The 19809-nt window shown below is 42.4% G+C and overlaps 1 protein-coding gene and 1 long non-coding RNA gene across 3 annotated transcripts in view; one reads left to right on the top strand and one right to left on the bottom strand.

Moving 5' to 3' along the window:
- Positions 1–13017, top strand: part of RORB (RAR related orphan receptor B) — a 195934-nt gene extending 182917 nt beyond the window's left edge. The window contains exon 10 of the mRNA XM_027041032.2: positions 7191–13017. Coding sequence (XP_026896833.1) covers positions 7191–7346 — 156 coding nt within the window. The 3' untranslated portion in view covers positions 7347–13017. The remainder of the gene's footprint in view (positions 1–7190) is intronic.
- The window catches only part of LOC128312235 (uncharacterized), a 40788-nt gene continuing 21582 nt past the window's right edge, over positions 604–19809 (bottom strand). For both annotated transcript variants that reach the window (XR_008291257.1, XR_008291258.1), the window contains exons 3-6: positions 7211–9335; positions 6583–6639; positions 5495–5589; positions 604–5136 (exon numbers count right to left, since the gene is read on the bottom strand). This is a non-coding gene — a long non-coding RNA (uncharacterized LOC128312235). The remainder of the gene's footprint in view (positions 5137–5494; positions 5590–6582; positions 6640–7210; positions 9336–19809) is intronic.

Raw genomic sequence — 19809 nt, 5'->3', positions numbered from 1 at the left:
TCAGAATGTCTCTCACTCCTCTCTTTCCTCCTATTCCTGGATGGCCAAAAAGTTCTTACCTGCCCCTGTGGCTTTCTCTCTTCCACTCTTTTTAAGCCTTTGCTGCCAGGGAAGGTGTTCCACCACAACCCTTCAATCCATAAGGTAGTCGTCTAAGTTTGCACCATGTTAATGAAAACACAGGAGAGAGCTCAGGTAAACTGTGGAAAGAGATTGTCCTGAACAAGAACAATGTTTGCACCATGTGGTGACAAATCTGTTTCTTTGAGGTTCATTTTCTCAGATCTGGAAGGCTCTAGCCTTCCCAGAGAGAACTGTGAGGGGTTGAGCTGGGAGAGGTACAAGCCAACAGATACACTAACGTCTTAAATCCTGAGGCCCTTTCTAGCATAACAGCAGCAAAACTGTACTGTCAACATAGAGAGGGAAGCCTCTCTTTCTGCTGTAACAGAACCAAGATAGTAAATAAAACCTTACAAGATGGAAGGCTTAGACAGCTCTATTTCACATGTTAACAAATTGAAATTTTACCTGAAAGGAGTCGTTCCTGGTCACTCTCACATTAATGGTGTGCTTCTGATTTAGATTTAGAAAGAAAAAAAAAAAAAAAACAACATGTTGATTCACAGATAGAGTCTATGGAGCAAATCCTGACTGAGAGATGGATGAGAACCGCACAGCGTCATTTACACTGACCTTCGTTGTTTTCTCAATGAGGTCAAAACAGACTGTGTCCTGACTAATAATGGGATGTTGCTATCTAAAGTCTGCTTTCTTCTTGGAAGACACTAGGTGTTATACTAGAATTCTTAATAGGTGGCTTTAGGGATTTGGGGTCACTTTAATCTTAAAGAGCAGTCTGTCCAGCAAGTACTTGGGAGCCCCTACCCAAATGATGAGCCTCCTCATTCCTCTTTCCATTTGGCTAGGGCTTTGTTTCACACTTGAAAATTCCTGTGCTTTCTGGGGTGCCTGCGTGGCTCACTCGATTAAGCATCCAACTCTTGATTTCAGCTCAGGTCATGATCTCATGGTTCGTGGGATTGAGCCCCATGTTGGGCTCTGCACGGAGAGTGCGGAGCCTGCTTGGGATTCTCTCTCCCTCCCTGTCTCTGCCCCTCCCCTGCTTGTGCACTTGCTCCATGCATGCTCTTTCTTCCTCTCTCTCTCAGAAATAAATGGACGTTAAAAAAATTCTCATGGGGGCGCCTGGGTGGCTCAGTCGGTTGAGCGTCCAACTTCGGCTCAGGTCACGATCTCACGGTCTGTGAGTTCGAGCCCCGCATCAGGCTCTGTGCTGATGGCTCAGAGCTTGGAGCCTGCTTCCGATTCTGTGTCTCCCTCTCTCTCTGCCACTCCCCCGTTCATTCTCTGTCTCTCTCTGTCTCAAAAATAAATAAAAACATTAAGAAAAAAAATTTAAAAAAAAATTCCCATGCTTTTTAAAGTATAACACATGCTGAAAAGCTCTTAAATGATAAGTAGATAGCGCAGTGAACGATCACAAAGGTAACATACCCACATAACCACTTCCCCGGGTGAAACCGGGCACCCCAGAAGGCCTACTTAGGCTTCTCCGGCTTCCTCACAATGGTATTTATGCTTTAAAATAACCCAAGCATAGACAAAACTATAGAAAGCAATTCAGCACATCGCTCAAGATTTTAAATTCTGAATCCATACTCAAGAAATACAGCTTTCTTCTGGGGTAGTTTTCCACCTCAGCATATGTTTATTAGGAGCATGTGCTCTGTGCCAGATGCAAGGGAGAAAGTGGTGATGACACATGGTGGTGTTCCTGAGCGGTTCCCCTGCAGAATTCCTGTGAAGGATCAGATTATTTTGGTCCATTTTAGCCATCCAGAGTTTGCTGGCGTGCGCCACATGTCTAAGACCCAGACATCCCAGAGGTTCTCCATTAGACTAACGGTCCATAAATGAAAAGAGATGTCTTGATGCAACTGCCCACACGTCAAGTTGGAAGTTGGTGCATTCCTTAGAAGTCTGTGATAACAAGTAATAGGAACCAACTCACACTAGCTTAAGCAAAAAGAAAAAAATAAAATAACGGAGAGAGATCTCGTGGAACCTAAGGATGAAAACTCGGCCACCATTCAGGGTGGCCCTGGAACGAGGAATCGGAAAGCTTTCCTTCTTCTCTCCCCTCCCTGAATACCAGCTGAGTCTGCTTCCCTGGTCCGCGTAGTGAAATACAGCTAGCTCTCAGCTTCTTCACTTACTGGAAGTTTCTGCTACATTTAGAAAGTAAGCTGCTGGCTCTCGGTCCAATTCCAGATTTCGACCGCAGATGAATCAATGTCCACTGCCACTTTAGTTGGCCAGCTCCACATGGATGCCAAGGATGGGGTGAGGAGGGGCAGGGAAGGCTTATGACCTGATGAATATTTCAAATCCGATATTCCAATTCTAATCCACATGTCTAGGTCTAGCTAAACATAAAGAAATAAGGAAATAGCAAAATAAAAAATATAGAAAAGCGAGTGAGCAAGTGAAATGGATATAGTTAGCCTCACTTGATGTGCCCTGTGTTTATCAGTGATTTTGAAGTTTCTTCCACTTTGGTGAAACCATCGTTGGCTTCCTGCTTCAGGTTGGAGGGCATTGCAATGGCCGGGAAGCCCGTATGAACAAAATCACTAGTTTTACCCTCTGCATGTTCCATTTTCCATATCGAATGTACTAGTTATAAAATTGTGGATTTTCTCATAAAACCACTCCCTAGAAAGAAGCATAGGATTATTAGCCCTTCTCCAACAGCCGCTTTTTCTTCTGGTCAACCCCTGTAGGTATAAGCTAAAGCTTCCTTATCTTCTAGGAAACGCTTGGTCATAAGAGAAAGAGGAGGGGGAAAATGCCTTTTTCTAGACCCTCTGTCTACTCCTGCTATGGGGATTATTTAAACATGAAGACATTTCATGATGATTTGAAATCGACTACCCCCTCCATCTCCAAATGCTTCTGGATCACCTCCCCAGCTGTTTAAAAAGTTGTTGAGCCATTAACTGCTGCGGAGGCTGCTCTAAACTCCCTTTGAAATGGGGGTCCCCCAGCTGCGGTACATAATATTAATGAGCAAGTAAGTGACTGCCTGCTGCTTCCTCCACCAGGCCCTTCTGGGCTCTGACAAGCGCTGCTGCTGTGTCCACATGGCCTCCTGGCCCTTCCCGCCTCCGGAGCGATGGATGCCCCTGTCTGTCAGAACTTCTATTTCCACAGCTGACTGGAGGCTTCTAAAACAGCCTCTTCTGAGAGCACGCAGGTTAGGGTGCTCTTTGCTAAAGCAGCCCCATTGCCCTTAAGAAAAAGTTATCCTCACCATCCCGGCCCATTATACAGATGAGCAGCAGGGTAAGATCCAAATCCCATAAAAGACGGAAGAACTAGGACCCGAGCCAGACGTTTCTTAAACCCCAGTTTGGAGCAGGAAGGAAGCAAGAGTCCATATTCACTTTCCAAAGCCGAACACACAGCTAAATATTACCAGTGCAAATGAGCAACTACAGAAGGGTCATCCTCTTATGCATCTAATTTCTCATATCTCCCCTTCACTAAAGGAAAAAAAAAAAGTTTTAAGAATTATATAGGATGCTACAGAGGGTTACTGGAGGGATTGTGGGAGGGGGGATGGGCTAAATGGGTAAGGGGCATTAAGGAATCTACTCCTGAAATCATTGTTGCACTATGTGCTAACTTGGATGTAAATTTAAAAAATTAATTAAATTAAAAAAAAAATTCTATAGGCTTCTACTTTATACATCACAGTTTATTAGATCAGCAAGTTACTTTAATTGCTCCAAAAAAATGATCATCCATATGATGTTGCTTTTTCATTTCAACAAAAGTAAATGGCTGATTTCCCCATACATTAACACGTGACTCCACTTTCGGTGCTCAGTTAAGGGTTATGTTGGGTTCTTGCCCCCTGATCGAGCATAGCCTTGACTATTCCTCTCTTTGAAGGAAACATTATGTGGAAACGGAAGCATAACACCTAACACGTATATGGCCACCATGTGCCAGGCACCGCTATAGACAGTTTGGATTGACCCAGGTAACCCTGACAACAATCCTCTGAGGTAGGGACTGTCTGATGGATAAGGAAGCTGAGAAGTTAACTGACTTGCCCAAGATCACACAGCTGTAAATAGCAGGTCCGCGATTCAAACCCAACAGTTGGGCTTTCTAACCCATAGCTTTTGTTTTTGTTTTTGTTTTTGTTTTTGTTTTATCACTAGGCTAATCTTCTCTATGTTGTATTTGTGTGTCATAGGGAACTCAGGGAATCCCATTGCCGGTCCCCCCAGCAAACTAATAGAGCTAAGCAAATGGAACCTCCCTTCTCTGGGAATGATGATTCTGTCTCTGCCTCCTGAAAAGGAGCTGACTTTCCATTTGGCTCCCAGGACTGTTCCAAGTTTGATACAGAATTTACTTTTCAATTTTGAAAATTAGTTGTAAATTTATATGATTTGAACCTCTGTAGTAGTTTTTTTTTTTTAAGTGTATTTATTTTGAGAGAGACAGACAGTGCAAGTGGGGGAGGGGCAAAGAGGGAGGGAGAGAGAGAATCCCAAGCAGGTCCCGTGCTGCCAGCAGAGCCCCACATGGGGCTCGAACTCACGAAACTGTGAGATCATGACCCGAGCCAAAACCAAGAGTCAGATGCTTAACTGACTGAGCCCCCCAGAAGCCCCTATGATAGTGTCTTTTAATGTCCATTCCATGGCCCGAGTCCATCAGTATCCCAGGAGATGTTTGTTTCAAACGTGGAGTCTCAGCTCCACCCAGACTTACTGAAATAGAGTCCCTAGGGGTAGATCCCAGGAATCTGCATTTTTAGGAAGCACCCCAGTGATTCTTATGCAGAGTAAAGGTTGGCAGTCATTATAGAATCACATCTGGAAGTTTCAGGAGCTCTGCATAGCATCAGTTCAACTGCAGGTGATTATAGAAAGCTTTCAAAACCTCCCTGCATTCAATAGCTATTTCAGGGAGACCGTCATGTATAAGAAGTGTTCCAAATTGTAGTCTCCGTCTGTGTGAACCACTTGGTTGAGAGAGCTTGGATGATTTCCCAAGGGACTTTAGCTATGTGGACACTGGGATAATCTTTACCTGTGAAAATACGGAAAAGACACCATTTTCCACCCTGGAACCAAAGTGACTCTTTGATCGTGTGATTCTTATCATCTTTCTTGCTTGCCCGAAACCCTTCCGAAGCGTCTTAACATAGACTTGCGGATTCTAGTCACGTCCATCTCTCCAGCTTTTCCCTCAGACCTGCTCACCCATACTGCTCAATTCTTCCAGTGCGCTAAGCACGACGCCATCTTTATGCCTGGCCCTGCGGCGTATCATGGACCCCAACATCTGTTTGGCTCTTGCTTTTACTTCAGAGCTCAGCTTAAATGGCCCTTTCTCGGGGAGGCCTTCCCTGGCCTGACAGAAGAAGTCAGAACGTCCTATTACCTACCACTTCTAGATCATTCCTGCATGGCACCCACCGCAGGTTTTCAGTCTGCTTTCGAGTGTGTGGTAACGTTACTCACATCTGTCTTCACAAGGTGGCTGTAAGCAGAGAACCGTACTGTCTTGAGCATTTTGGCAGCTAGCAGAGTGCCTGCTATGAGTTTAAGTAACTCATAATGTTGGAAAGAAAGTCTGGATTCTCAGTCTAAAACTTAACATCCATTCCATAAACAAAGATTTCACATTTCTTCTTGCTACCCCTATCGTTAAATAGCCCTGGAAATGGAAAGTCTGCACCCCAAATTTCTTTATGTGTTCTAGATCCCTTTAAGAATATGTCAACAGCTCTAATCCTTATGGTATTTTGAATTGCTCATAGTGTGGTTACATAGTCATGAGTTGTTAAAAGGAAAGTTAATGAATGTGGAAATTTCTGATTTTGAAGAGCCACAAAGTAACTAATTATCTATTTGCTCTTTTACTCCAAAGGCTGAAAATTGCTTCTTATTACCGAATAGGGGAGGGGGCACAATGAGCCTAACTGATGACTAGATGGGGTTTATTTCATTTTATTTTTATCGTCACTTTCAAGTGTTCCTATGGTCAGCTGTATAAACTATCAGGCTTATCTTTTCTGAGAGTGTTCTCTATATGAGAACACATCTGATTCCAACAGTAATTTGATCACAATGATACTTGGTTTTAAGCTAATTTTGACATGAAATGATGAATTCTACATGTTCCTAAATTATAAATATGTGAAAAGCTAGAGCTGTTCATCTTCTAAGAATGTTATAGCATTTTGCAAACCGTGGACATTTTAAAATGTCTTCTGGGTATTTGAACTCAAAAAAAATAAAATAAAATCACGTCCTGCATGATACATATGCAATAAAACCTACCAATGGTAAGTGGATATTCCCCCACGAGTTTTTTAAATGCCTCAAGGAAGCAAGTGCCAGTGACCTCTGAAATTCTCTCTTGATTAAATATAGGTTTCATTCTATGCATTACAGTGGGAAAGAACTAGAAAGATTCAGGCAGGCTAGTCCTGACAGTTACGGATCACGCCTCGTACAGTTTAGGTCCTACCTTTCCTAACAACGTCGCCTTCCAAAACCGAGAATCTCGTGTTCATATCATAAAAATCTTTGGGAAATAATAGATAATATTAGCTCCCAATTGCATTTCACACCTATAGTGTTCTTACCACTTTTATATGAATTACCTCAGTGCACACAACAATATGAGTAGGCCCATTTTACAAATAAGAAAGCTGAGACCGAGTATTTCACAGCCAAACAGCCATTTAGCTATTTTGGAACCAGGATTCTGACTCAGTCAGCCTGGCTGCAAAGCACCCACTCGTATCGATTAAACTCGACTACCTCCCATACACATTTTATTTAAGAGCAGTGACTCAGGAAGCTTGGCCCCGCTGGCTTGCCTTCTCTATTTTCCCGAGGGGGGTAGGAGGTGCGTTTTGTTTTGTTTTGTTGGGAAGGAGAAGCTGAAAGTGAGCCTTCTTTCTTTGTGAACGTCTTTTCCCAAAACCATTTTCCTTCATCCCAGGCCAGGAAGGACCCTGATTCAGAAGCCAGAGCACTAATGAGCTTCCCCTTTTGTTTCGCCCCACCTCCCTACTCCCCGTCCCCCCCCCCCCCCCCACAACACCCGACCCTGGTCTCCGGACTCCGCAGTTAATAGCCAAGATACCAACCATCACGGCGGTCTGCAACTTGCACGGGGAGAAGCTGCAGGTATTTAAACAATCACATCCAGACATAGTGAATACACTCTTTCCTCCATTGTACAAGGAGCTCTTTAATCCTGACTGTGCCACCGTCTGCAAATGAAGGCAACGAGAGAACTGTCTCCTAGTCGTGGAATGCGTCACCATTAAGACAAAAGCAATGTGTTCATGAAGACTTAAGAAAAATGTCACTACTGCAACATTAGGAATGTCCTGCACTTAATAGAATTATTTTTCACCGCTACAGTTTGAAGAATGTAAATACGCACCTGAGTGGGGCTCTTTTATTTGTTTGTTTTTGAAATGACCATAAATATACAAATATAGGACACTGGGTGTTATCTTTTTTTTTTAATTTTATTTTATTCGGGTATGTTTTGGGAGACAACTGTTTATAGAATTTTATTGTAGATACGTACAAGAACAGAGCGGTACTTTACATGATTACTTTTCCTGTTAATTGTTCAAATATAATTTAAGAAAATTCCACTTAATAGGCTTACCTATTTCTATGTTTTTAGATAGCTGATGCATGTGTAAATTTGTAGCTGTCTTGGAAAGCACTGTGCATGTATGTAATAAGCATATAATATCTGAGAATATTATATATGACTATTACTTATACATGCACATGCACTGTGACCTAAAATCCCATACATACTAACAAAGGAGGTTCAGTCAGGCTCTCTTATATTATTTACCTTCTGTGTTATATGTTACCTTTATGTTAGACAATCAGGATTTTGTTTTCCCAGCCAGAATCTTCAACTATCGTCGATGGCAGGATGGTACCAATTCAGAGATAACGTCTACAAAGGAATAAATATAATGCGCGGCCTCTGTATAAGAACTCTGTTTCTATCAATGACATCAAAGCCTTGTCAGGATGGTAAATATCGGCGGGTGGGGGGGTAGGGGGAATATTTGGAGCCATTTTCCTGTTTTAAGAATTCGGCCACAGATAACGTTGTGGAGTCCAGGACTTTTTTGACCAATCACTATTTCCTATTTTTCACCAGGACACATAAAACACCTTTTTTTTTTTTTCCTTTGGATTTCAGGTGGGTAAAGAAACTGATTTTGGTGCTCACTGTGTTGTCACCAGAGAAATGCAGTCTGTAGGTTTGACCACCAGCAATTTTTTTCTAATAAAATTAGAGTCACAGAGGAAACCAGAACCCAGGGCCCCGATGCCATTTCATGTAGACATTTTTTTCTCTAACCTGTTGTGTCTGGGTTTGATATTTTTTGTTTTTTGAGGGTTTTTTTTTGTTTTGGGGGGCTTTTTTTGGCAACGAAGAGGTAGAAAGAGCTTGGTTCTTTATATTCACTCTCTTTGCTACATTTGTTAGAAAAAGCAGCAATAAAAGGGGAGGCAGGATTTGATATGTCCTTCTAGTGGGGAGGGGGTCCTCTAATTTCTCTCAACTCCAAAGTGCTGTACTATAAACACAGAGCAAGAACTTGACAGATAACGAAAACACATCGGAGTTATTCCGTAGAACTAATACACCCCAAAGCCCAAACTATTTCCTATGCAGTTTGCAATTAGATCATCCGTCTGGCCTGGGATTCTTTCTTTTAGCAACTTGTCAAAAACACAGAATACAAGAGGGGATATGAGGTTTGGAGTATTAAGACTTCCTAGTATAAGTCTCACCTCTCCACCTGCTCCCCAAGCAAACTGAGTACCAGAAAAGCATAAATCCCAAGCAGCTTGTTCTGCCTGTGCTCCAGAGGCCCTATGCCTTTGGTCTTAGCCGATCCAAAATTAAGAGTTTTTAAAAAGGAAGCCGGAGCAGAGCCTCATGTAACTCAGTGACATTCACGCTCTCCTGTGAGTAAAGCCCAGCAGCCAGCTCCGGAGGACCCGCCCTTTTCTCCTCGTCAAACACACACACGCACACCTGCTCGGTAAAGTTTCCATCGGTGGAAACCTTGATTTCCTTTTAATCTCTGACGCTCTCCTGAAGTTACGTGGTCTTGAGAGCTGTCTCCGCAAGGCCACAAAACCCCTCGTTGATGATCAGACAGTAGTGCTAGTCTTTTCTCTAGAAAACAGAGCCTTTTCCCACCGCATGATTGATGAATGCTAAACCAATGGGGAAAAACAAAAAGGCTTTAAAATAATGACTCTCTTTCTCAACTACTGTTATATTCAATTAATTTAACTACATTGAACCAAATTACCTTCAGTGTCTAAGAAGACAGCTGCAGACTGCTTATTATGTGGCTGTAGAGACTCAGTTCTTTTTGGTGTAAATGTCACTCCTGCTAGCTCTTTGTATAAAGAATTAATTCCAAGAGTCATATTTCCTTCTAATGGAAAGATTACTTTACTGATTGCTAGGAAAACAGGGTAATGGAAGGCGCTCAATTAAACCAAGCCGTTTCCAAATGCAATGTATGTTTTATGATTGGCTTGTGATAGGCAATGCTCAACATGTCTGCTTGGTGTTTCCCTTTGAGCTTTGAACTTATGTCAAAGTTTGTTTTCATTGTTCTGTTGGCCTAGTGTTTTCCATCGTCCGCCTGTAATTCCCGCTCAGTTGCAAGGGGAATCGTTTGTTTCCTCCAATTTACCTTAGAGGGTTTAAATTGGTTCTGTTGATGAAGTGGCTGAGAATTTTTTCCTCCCTGCCCCATGGGTGATGTAGGAAAAGGATTGCTCCCCACATTTGCCTCAGGAGGTACTCGATTTGAATGTGTTTGTCGTTTCTACTAGTGCAAGCATTTCACTGGGACCGCATGAACCTTTTGAAGCTAGGGGACAGGAAACAGCTAGCGACTGAACCAGAACAAAACAGTGGAAACGAGTACACGCTCAGCCCACTTCGGTTGAGAAAAGAGATTTCCATCTTCCGCCACAGTTGCCAAATCTGTCCGTTAAAAGACCACCAATCACATTTTCAGTGGTAACGACAAACGCCTTGAAAAGCTGCCTTTTTGAACATCTCCTGTGACTACATCTCGAGGTGTTTTGAAATTTTGCTAAGATCGCCTTTCCTTACCACATGCAATCTCTGTCCCTTCCCTACGAAGACTCCCAAATGTTCACCACACCTTCATGGTAAAACGGGCACTGGAAGAAAGAACCCATGATCTGTACGTTTCACTTCTTGCTTCGTAAATGACAATCACTGCTTGGCACAGATATTGCACTGTAACCACTCAGGGATGTTTCATTAAAAAAAAAAGAAAAAGAAAAAAAAAAGAAGGAGGGGAAAAAAAAAAAACAGGAAAATGACAACAAAACGTAAATGGCACAAATTAAATACGCCAGGGAGAGAACCTCTCTGACAAGGCTTTCAGAACAGTAGGCAGTAACTTTGTGTTGTTAACTGTTTGGACTTGTTGAAAAGTTGCACATGAATAAGGACAACTTAGCCTCATTTTCTGAAATCTGCTAAGAGCCAAATAATCCAGCTACCCTGTTAATAGGAATATGTCTCTCCCAAGCAGCCCCAAGCTTCCTGTACAAGTCCTGAGCAAGGAAAATAAGAAATCTGAGTGGCATTACCTGAATCTGACAAGGGAGGTAAAGCTGTGTGAATTCAAATTCCACTGTGATTCTGGAGGGAATGTAGGAGAAGAAGGGATTCCAAATTTGGTTTAATATGCCACACAAACTCCTACTGCCCGTGACTTGGGTCATCTTTGTGTCCCTTATTCTCTGGCTCTTTTTTCCCCAGAGACTGAAAGCTGAGAGTAGAGGTGTCCCTTACAAACATACCCTTTCTGGATTTCCCTTGTTGAAATACTGGTCTTCAGGACTCTGGAATAAAGGACCACAGTGTAGGTATAAACAGAGAATGTGGTGGTCTCTTGGGTAATTCCACTTCTTGGACACAATCTGTGACACCCTAAATCACAGTCAACTCTGGACATGAATAAGAGATTCCGGGGAGACACCCGTACATTTCCTATCGTAGCTGCCTTGTTCGACACATAACTTCACAGCAGTCAAGCTAAATTGTAGAAAACCACGCACATGGCTAGTCAACTCACGCTCACTCTCTACAGTCCCAAGCGTACCAGGCTTGAATGCAAAAGCGATTCTTCTGTCCCAAGGACAACCTAAAACTTAACCAGCTTTTTTCAAAAACATCAGTCAGATGCAAATGATATCAGTTCTGTTCCATGTTCTTTGTTTTCATTTATTATAGAAGCAAGGAAAAATTCCACTGCTATTGGAAATTAGAAGAAATAACTTTTCCCTGACTCTCTTTTCTCCATACACTTTCGCTTCCAATGAAGTTACTACAATTGGCAGTGAATTCAGGCAAGGATGCCTGTGCCCTGACAGAGCCACCGTTCAATAGAACAGCAATAACTTGAAAGTATGCATCTGTAGTGAAACTTTGCACAAAGCCCCCTGTATAAAGAAGACAAAAAAGCCCACCATCTGCTTTAGACAAAGTAGTATTTAATTTTCTGTTTCCAGCTGTTAATAAAAGCAGCAACCTGATATGGGAAACCACATGGGCCTTTAGACAAGAGTTGACCACCTATTTTTGGAGGGGCAGGCAGGGGCCAGGTCTCAGGACCAGAGGCACGTGTTCCCTTAAAGCAAGGGTTAAAAATCCAAGAGCCTAAAAGGGCCAGGGAGCCAATGCAAATGAGCGCAAGCAGTCCAATGGCCAGCTGGCAAGGAAATGCCCCATCTGAAAAGGGACATCCGATAGTCAGCTAAAGCACAAGTGTGGCTAAAGCTTCTGAATCTTATAACATCTGTCTAGTTGTAAGTGATGTCAGTTGATTCAGAGCTTAATGCAGACCAGACAAATACATCTCTGTGCAGAAAAAGGTTCACAGTTTGCAACCTCTGGTTTAGCACAAAATTGAATCCAAGGGCCTGTTTCCTGGCAGCAAGTCTGGCCAGACAGGACTCAGAATGAATTAGAGTGGGGGGGGTGGGCAGAACTCTTGCCCACTGATACTGAATTTGGTTTCCATATTTGACTATCACTACCGGAGGACATAGTAAGAGTTCCGTTGAAAACACAGCAGTCTAAAAATGAAGACAATTCATTTAACGATGGCATATAAAGGACATTTCTATTTGCCTTGCCCAAACTCTTAGCTTCACAGAGCCAGGTGGTTAGATTTCTTGCCACTTTTTTCTGAACGTCAAATGCACGACTTTTACGTTTTTGAGTCTCGGTGTGTCTCTTTAAACGTGTGGCTTCACTATCTGTGACAAGTTTTCATTTTTCCCTTAGTCGTATCTGCAGAATTTATCCTATAGTTGTGATAACGTAGTCCCCTCCGTGTTCTGAAGTGCGGGACCTCAGATTCCTATGCAACAGATGGAGGTCATCTGTCTGTGCACTTTTTGCCTAAGCTGCTGAGATCCCTTCGAAGTGAATTGGCCATAGTAATCTTTGCCTCCTGCATGACTGTAAGCACGACCTCCAGTGGGTCAGAAGAAGCAGCTCAGTGATTGTTCTCATGGCCAAAACTAAAGCACAAGGTTACCAGAATTGAAAAAGCCCCCAGTTGAGGGAGGCACGGGGTGTCTACACCCCAGCTGGGCAGCGCGATCCCTGTATGAAACCATACTCTCCTGGCGGTAGCTGACGGAGGACATCTGTGTGCCTCTGTCGTGACACACATTAGGTATGTCTGAAAAGCTACAGACCCCACACCCAAGCACAGTCCTGTCTCCTCCACCCGAGGAACCACACACACAAGAATGAAAACCACACCCACAGAAAACTGAGTATGTATTGTAGAAATGTAGAGGAAAAATAAAAATATTTTTTCAAATGTAATTACTTTTAATATATGCTTGTGGAAGGTCTAATACAATGTATGCTGTCTCTGTAATTTTTGCTGTAAATAACTGGAGACAGTGAATACACTGATTTTTCTATGTCTCTGTTTAAGCTTAAGACTTTGTAACAATTTTTTTAGAGGGGGAAAACCAACAAAGAGCAAATATGTACTTGCTTCCTTTCTGCGTGTTATGTACTTCTTAGAAACTGGTTGTAAACAGGTTAAGCATCTTGACGGGCCATTGGTGTCATGTGTACACTTCTTTTTGTAATACAGCTGAGAAAGGGACAGGGCTGTCGATTAGATGTGCTCCAAAGAATTTGTACTGAAGATTGGCCTCTAAGACCTGCAAACGCTATCTGAACTAGACGACGTGAAAAAGGAAAGTTAAAAAGAAAACAAAAACAAAAGCAAAACAAAACAAAACAAAAAAACACATTGCCTGAATAAGTCATCTTTCCTTGTAGCAAATGGCTTTGTCCAAATCCTTTCTGCATGGACTAGCTTAAGGAACACAAACTCTGCTTTCTGATGAACAAAATATTTTTATACACGTTTATTTCGTATTAGTAGCCTGAGGTCAGATCACTCATTCGCTGAAGCCATAACTGACCTTCACCAAATAAATGTTGTAAAGAACCTGGGGGAGGGTTGGGGGAGAGCCCAAGAGGGAGGAAGATCGAAGGTGATATGAGCTCTAACAACACAGGCAGGAGCAAGTCCGATGAACCTGATGCTTTTCCTGCATCCCAAATAGGACTTTCAAAGGCTAGTATTTTATGATGATCGATTTATAATAAAAAAAAAGATATTTAGATTTAAATGAGACTTTCCAGTATTTTTTAAATCCCTGACAATGCTTCCCTGCTTTTAGGATTGAGAGAAATGATTTTCATATGCTTCCAACATTCAGAAATGTAATTTTTATGTTAGCTCCAACCTGCACGTCTAAAGCGAAGAACGACTCCAAGTCCCCCAGCGGTTGGGGAACCGGGGACTGTCGGGGGCTCGGCTGTACCTACCGACCAGAATCGCACCTTGAGGGGCGGCCGTGAGGTGCACCTGACATCTCTTGTTAGCATGCATACCGTTGCTGGCAATGCACAAGAGTTGCATTGCCAAACATACATAAAAATAAAAGCATTCACTCTAAAAAGCATATTAATTGTACTTTTTTAAAAAGAATAATGCCTCCCATAGTCACCATTGATTTTTCTGGAGCTTAATTACACTATTACCATATATTACTATTATTATTGGCCTATAGAGGCAAAAGGCAAACCACAAATAAACCCAGTGACATATAGTTTTAAAATCTACAATTTTCTGATCTCTCTCTCCTTGTTTAATATATAAGCCCTAATTTCTGTGTACGTGAGTAAAACTGCAGCCTGAGTCATTTAGGAAGTAAGCATTGAGTTGTTGTTTTGGGGTTTTTTTATTATAAATATACTAGAATAAAACAGCACTCCCTAACAATTAAAAAAAAAGAGTTTTATATTACTTTAGAATGTAATAGGTTTTTGTCCTTATTTTATGTCCTGTAAATTATTAGTTGAATACTGTTAGCATTCCCTGATAATGCACACATGATTTCTGAATGTTTTCTGTAAATGACAATCAATGTTTATGAAGTTCCCTCCTTTAATGCTGAACAAAATTAAAAGAAGAAAAAGATGAAAATCTTGCCTAGTCGTTTTCTTTCCCCTGACAGGGAACAAGGAGGGAATGAAAAAGATAAATTTGGCTTTCAAAACATTATCCCATGGGCCCTCACCTACAGAGTTGCCCCTTTTCCAAGAAATCATGGGTAATTTCTTTCTGGCAATTCTTCTGCCCTCATGGACCTGGCCTGAGTTAGAAGTGCTCATTGAGAGAAGACCCACACTTCACTGTAAGTTACAATTAAAAGCAGCAGCGGGGCACCTGGGTGGCCCAGTCGGTTGAGCGTCCAACTCTTGATTTTGGTTCGGGTCATGATCCCAAGGTCATGGAATTGAGCCCATGCTGAGCATGGAGACTGCTTAAGTTTCTCTCTCTCTCCCCCCACCTTTGTCCCTGCCCCCTGCTCATTCTCTCCCCCCCGCCAAAAATAAAAATAAATAAATAAATAATGAAATAATGAAATTTAAAGAAATAAGAACAGCAGCTCTCAAAGATGGTGGCCCTCCTTCTCTAGAATTTTCATGAAAGAAAGCCCCAGCTAGCAAAGCCATAGCAACGCCTCCGCAAACACTTTGTTGGAACCTCTTGCTGCAGGTTTACGATAAATGTGACAATCCCTATGTCTGATGAAAGCTTTCAGATAATAATTAATGATGAAGTTTCTCGGTCTGATTTTTTCTAACAAAGCAAGACCACGCTGCTCCATCACCAAATTCAATGCTCCGACATATGAACACTGTGAGTTTTATGCAGAGATGTGGTAGAAAGTAATTGAGGATAATCACAGACTCTCAGAGATGCTGAAAAAGGCAATTCTGAGAGAGGCTGGTGATTGTTCAGGTGCTTGGAGTTTGTTGCATGTTGGCGTCGCTAGAGCTGAAATGCTCCAAGAATAATAGCTTAAAGCAAGATTTAACAGATTTTAAAACTGAAGGCACTGACCCACACAACAAGATGAGCCTTAGAGAGCCTTCGGTAATGTTCCTCCCAACTTCAGTCTTTGGAAACAGTGGAAATCCTTGCAGAGTGTTTCACGCAACGTCTCTTTTCCAGACCTCCAGATTCCATGGGGCCCTGATCAGAGGACACAAAAACAGAACCTCCCCGATCTTTCTGTTAGAGCACCATGTCTGTCCCATGGTTTCTGATCAGGTCTTCAAATGACTGGTCGGAGACAGCACATATATTATCTCCACCTATCCCAGGCTCATGCCAATTGGCACCAACAATTGACCAAAAAACTCTTTACTGTAAAATCATCTTTTTTTTTTTTTCCAGAAACCTAGATCGAGGGAGCAATGAAACACAAAATGAAACTTCACCCTTTTCAACTCCGGTTGGACCACACAGGATGACAGTTACTAACCTTTGATAGCATTATCAAAAATTATGAAGTAAGCCATTTTTTGTGTGCACAGCTTTGTTCCATCCATAGATTCTCTTCTCTATTTAACAGTAAGAACTGGCGACATGTCCCCATCGTCACACCACACTAGTGTGCATGAGACATTTGGGAGAGCAAAGCAGTGGCCAGGGTTTGTCACCATACTCTACATGGCAGCAGATGCCTGACTCAATCAGAGAAGCCGAAGTGAAGCGGACCCCTAATGCCAACTTGGTGGGAGGCAGGGGGTGTCTCACATGACCAAGCCACCGGGCTACACAAGTTTTCTCTCACTGTTTTCAGAACTTGACCTTGGTAAGCATAACTGGTTGAATAACTATTACTATAAAATAAGATATTGTAAAAATTTTTTACAGCTATGTCTCACAGATCTTTAAATCTCCCGAGTTCATGAAGCAGGGCATGGCATTGTGTAAGCACTGAATACATGTGTCCACTACATGTATTGAAGTCCATTTTCCTTTTGTAATTTTAGCTTCCCAGCTACTTGCTGTCATGTCACTGGTTTTACCCTTGAGCAAATCACCTTCTTGCAGAGGCACCCCATTTAGACATGTTTTTTACCATAAGCAGGGAAAGTGTAAATGGCAGTCCCTCGGCAAAGGGCACCAGAAGAATGTTCTTTCCCCTCTTTTCTCGAAAGATTTAACCAAAAGCAATAAGAGAAGGAGCCTGAGTGGCTATTAGAGGTTAGACATAACTTCCCAGATTGTCACAGAAGACTCAGCTGTGCAAGAAACAAAAACAAAAACAAAACAAAAAACAAAAACAGAAAAACCACGGAGCCCAATTTGTAAAACAAATTGGACATAATAGCCCGGGCTTGATATACCCCTCTCAAATCCCCCAGTCTGGTCTGATCAAATCACAAAGTCTCAGTCAAAAAGAAGAGAATCTGGGGCACCTGGGTGGCTCAGTCAGTTAAGCGTCTGACTTCAGTTCGGGTCATGGTCTCGCGGTTCGTGGGTTCAAGCCCCATGTCAGGCTCCGTGCTGACAGCTCGGAGGCTGGAGTCTGCTTCAGATTCTGTGTCTCCATTTATCTCTCTGCCCCTCCCCTGCTTGTGCGCTCGCTCTCTCTCTCTCTCTCTCTCTCTCAAAAATAAATAAACATTATAAAACATTATTTAAAAAAAGAGAGAGAATCTGGAGAACAGATCACTTATTTAGCTATTTCACTGTACAAGTAAGAAATTTTAGTGGAGTTACTGCTTTTTAAGAGATGGAAATTATTACAGTTGTAATCATGCATTCCCGTTGCAGCAAAGTGGTAAGCCAAATCTCATCTTACACGTCTTCTTAGTCACTGGCTACTTTGCGTGTGGCCAGGAGATGTGGAAAGCAAGAGAGAGCATTCGAGATTACCCAGTAGGTTTGGATGGACCTGGTCTACGCACATTCCCCCAATCAGATTTAGGCCCCTGGCTTAAAAACAGTAAAGGTTGTGGGGAATGTTGTCCACTTGTATGGCCACAGGGTAAAGGAAACCAGGGTTTAGAAACACTTAGCAGTCCCGACACCAATGTGAAAGGCATCCAAGAAAGTCTCTCATTTCATTTCCTACCAGGTACTGCAACAAACATTTATTCAACAAATATTTATTTCCGCTACTATATGCCGGGCACTGTTCACCAGAAATAACAAATCATGAAATATGACAGATAGAGATTAGACTCTGCTCTTAGGGTCCAAGAGAGGTGGATATACAAGAGGACGCAGACATAATACAAATAACTATAAATGATCAATTTTATTACGACCAATCTACTAACTACAAAAACAACTACAGGATACTCCTACAGATGGTCATTTATTCTCTATTTAACTCTACTCTTGAAGTCATTATCACGCGTCATTCATTCATCATTGCCATTCTGGTTTTTTTGTTTTGTTTTTTTAAAAACACTGTTAATTATTTAATAAATTTCTTAATAGTGAGACAAAAGCAGGGGCACCTGGGTGGCTCAGTTAGTCAAGCGTCCGTCTTCACCTCCGGTCACGGTCTCATGGTCAGTGAGTTCGAGCCCCATGTCAGGCTCCGCGCTGACAGCTCAGAACCTGGAGCCTGCTTCAGATTCTGTGTGTGTTATGTGTGTGTGTGTGTGTGTGTGTGTGTGTGTGTGTGTCTGCCCCTTCCCCACTCACCCTCTCTCTCTGACTCTCAAAAATGAATAAACGTTAAAAAATAATAATTTTAAAAAATAGACAAAATCTTCTTTGTCCTATCTTTTACCCCCAGTAAAAAAGCTGGTTTGGCTTATTGAGACTAAGCCGAGCACTGTGTGACCAAACCTCTTTACCATATCAATGCCCTAAATAAAATACATCTCTCACTTCTGACCCCCAGTCTTCCTTTGCACACACTAAAAATTCACAGTTATCCCAGACATCTCTCACAACATAACCTGCTCATAACGACAAGTATTGTTCATTTGAAGAACCTCTTCAGAACAACCAGTAACGCGTATCAGTGACATGAGGGGCAACTGGGGATTCTGTCCATATCAATGGTATCAGTCATATGTGCATTTAGAACATGGCCTTTGTAGACACCTGTGTTTTAAAACCTAGGTTTTATTATTATTCAGGTACAGTGAGGCCAACTGATCAGGAGACAGTGACCATTGAAGAGTTTGTTGCCAACAGTCCCCAAGAGAAGGGGGCACCCATGCCATGCCATGCCATGTCATGCCATGCCATGTGGGGAAGCACCAGGTTGGTCAGAAGGCAGAAGGAATGGGGGAGAAACCAGGAAAGAGCTTTTCTTGTGGTTTCCGTGGCAAGGAACTGATGAGGCAAGATGAGCAGGTTTAGGATTGACTAATTTAGAACATTGGATCTGGATAATCTCAGCAGGCTCTGGGGTATAGGAACTGTCTCTAGTCCTCCTCCATACCTGGCCCCTGGATAATTAGGGTGGGGGGGACAGTAAGCAGATTGTGAGAACCCAGTAAAAGAAGTGGTTGGGGCAGAGGCTCCGACTGGCCACTAGACATTTGGAAGGGATCACTTCCGGGCATCATTTACTATCCTAGGAATTGGTTAGCCCTGGGAGGGGGGAGTCTTTAGTCTTTGCAGGGGCAGCAAGGCCCCAAATGTCAAAGCACAATAAAAAGACATACTTAATACACATTGATTTGTGCTATTGACCCGCAGGAGAGAATACCTGATCCCAAACCTTTTATGTGAAGAATTGAACAATTTCTGGCTATTGTGGAAAGACTGTTCTTGAGAAATTCATCTGTGTTTTTCCATTTTCCCTCCTCGGGTTCAAACTCACACCTTAGGCTCTCAATTCCTTACTTCAAGGATTTTTACAAAGTAGAAAGCTGAGTCCCAGGCTCCTGCGTCCCTGTCCCAGCAAGGATGATTCTGTCTCACACAGAGCACCAAAGAAGAGAATGTTCATCTTTGAGGTTTGGATCATGAAGATATACACAGTGATTATGTTGACTAGAACACAGGCACTTAGTCCCAATTTCTAGGCCTGGCAGAGACCTCCCCTGTGAGGGGGACACCAGTTATTAATTCATTCAGCTCATATTTATTAAGCACCTACCATGGCCAGCCAGTGTGTCAATCGTTACAATAATAGTTCACTAGGGCTGCTGTAATAAAGAGCCACAGACTGGGTGGTTTAATGACAGAGATGTATTGTCTCACAGTTCTGGAGGCTATAAATCCAAGATCAACATGGCGGCAGGGTTGGTTTCCTCTGA

Source organism: Acinonyx jubatus, chromosome D4 (genome assembly GCF_027475565.1).
Source record: "Acinonyx jubatus isolate Ajub_Pintada_27869175 chromosome D4, VMU_Ajub_asm_v1.0, whole genome shotgun sequence".
Classification (NCBI taxonomy): Eukaryota; Metazoa; Chordata; class Mammalia; order Carnivora; family Felidae; genus Acinonyx; species Acinonyx jubatus.
This window is presented reverse-complemented; position numbering and strand designations above follow the sequence as displayed.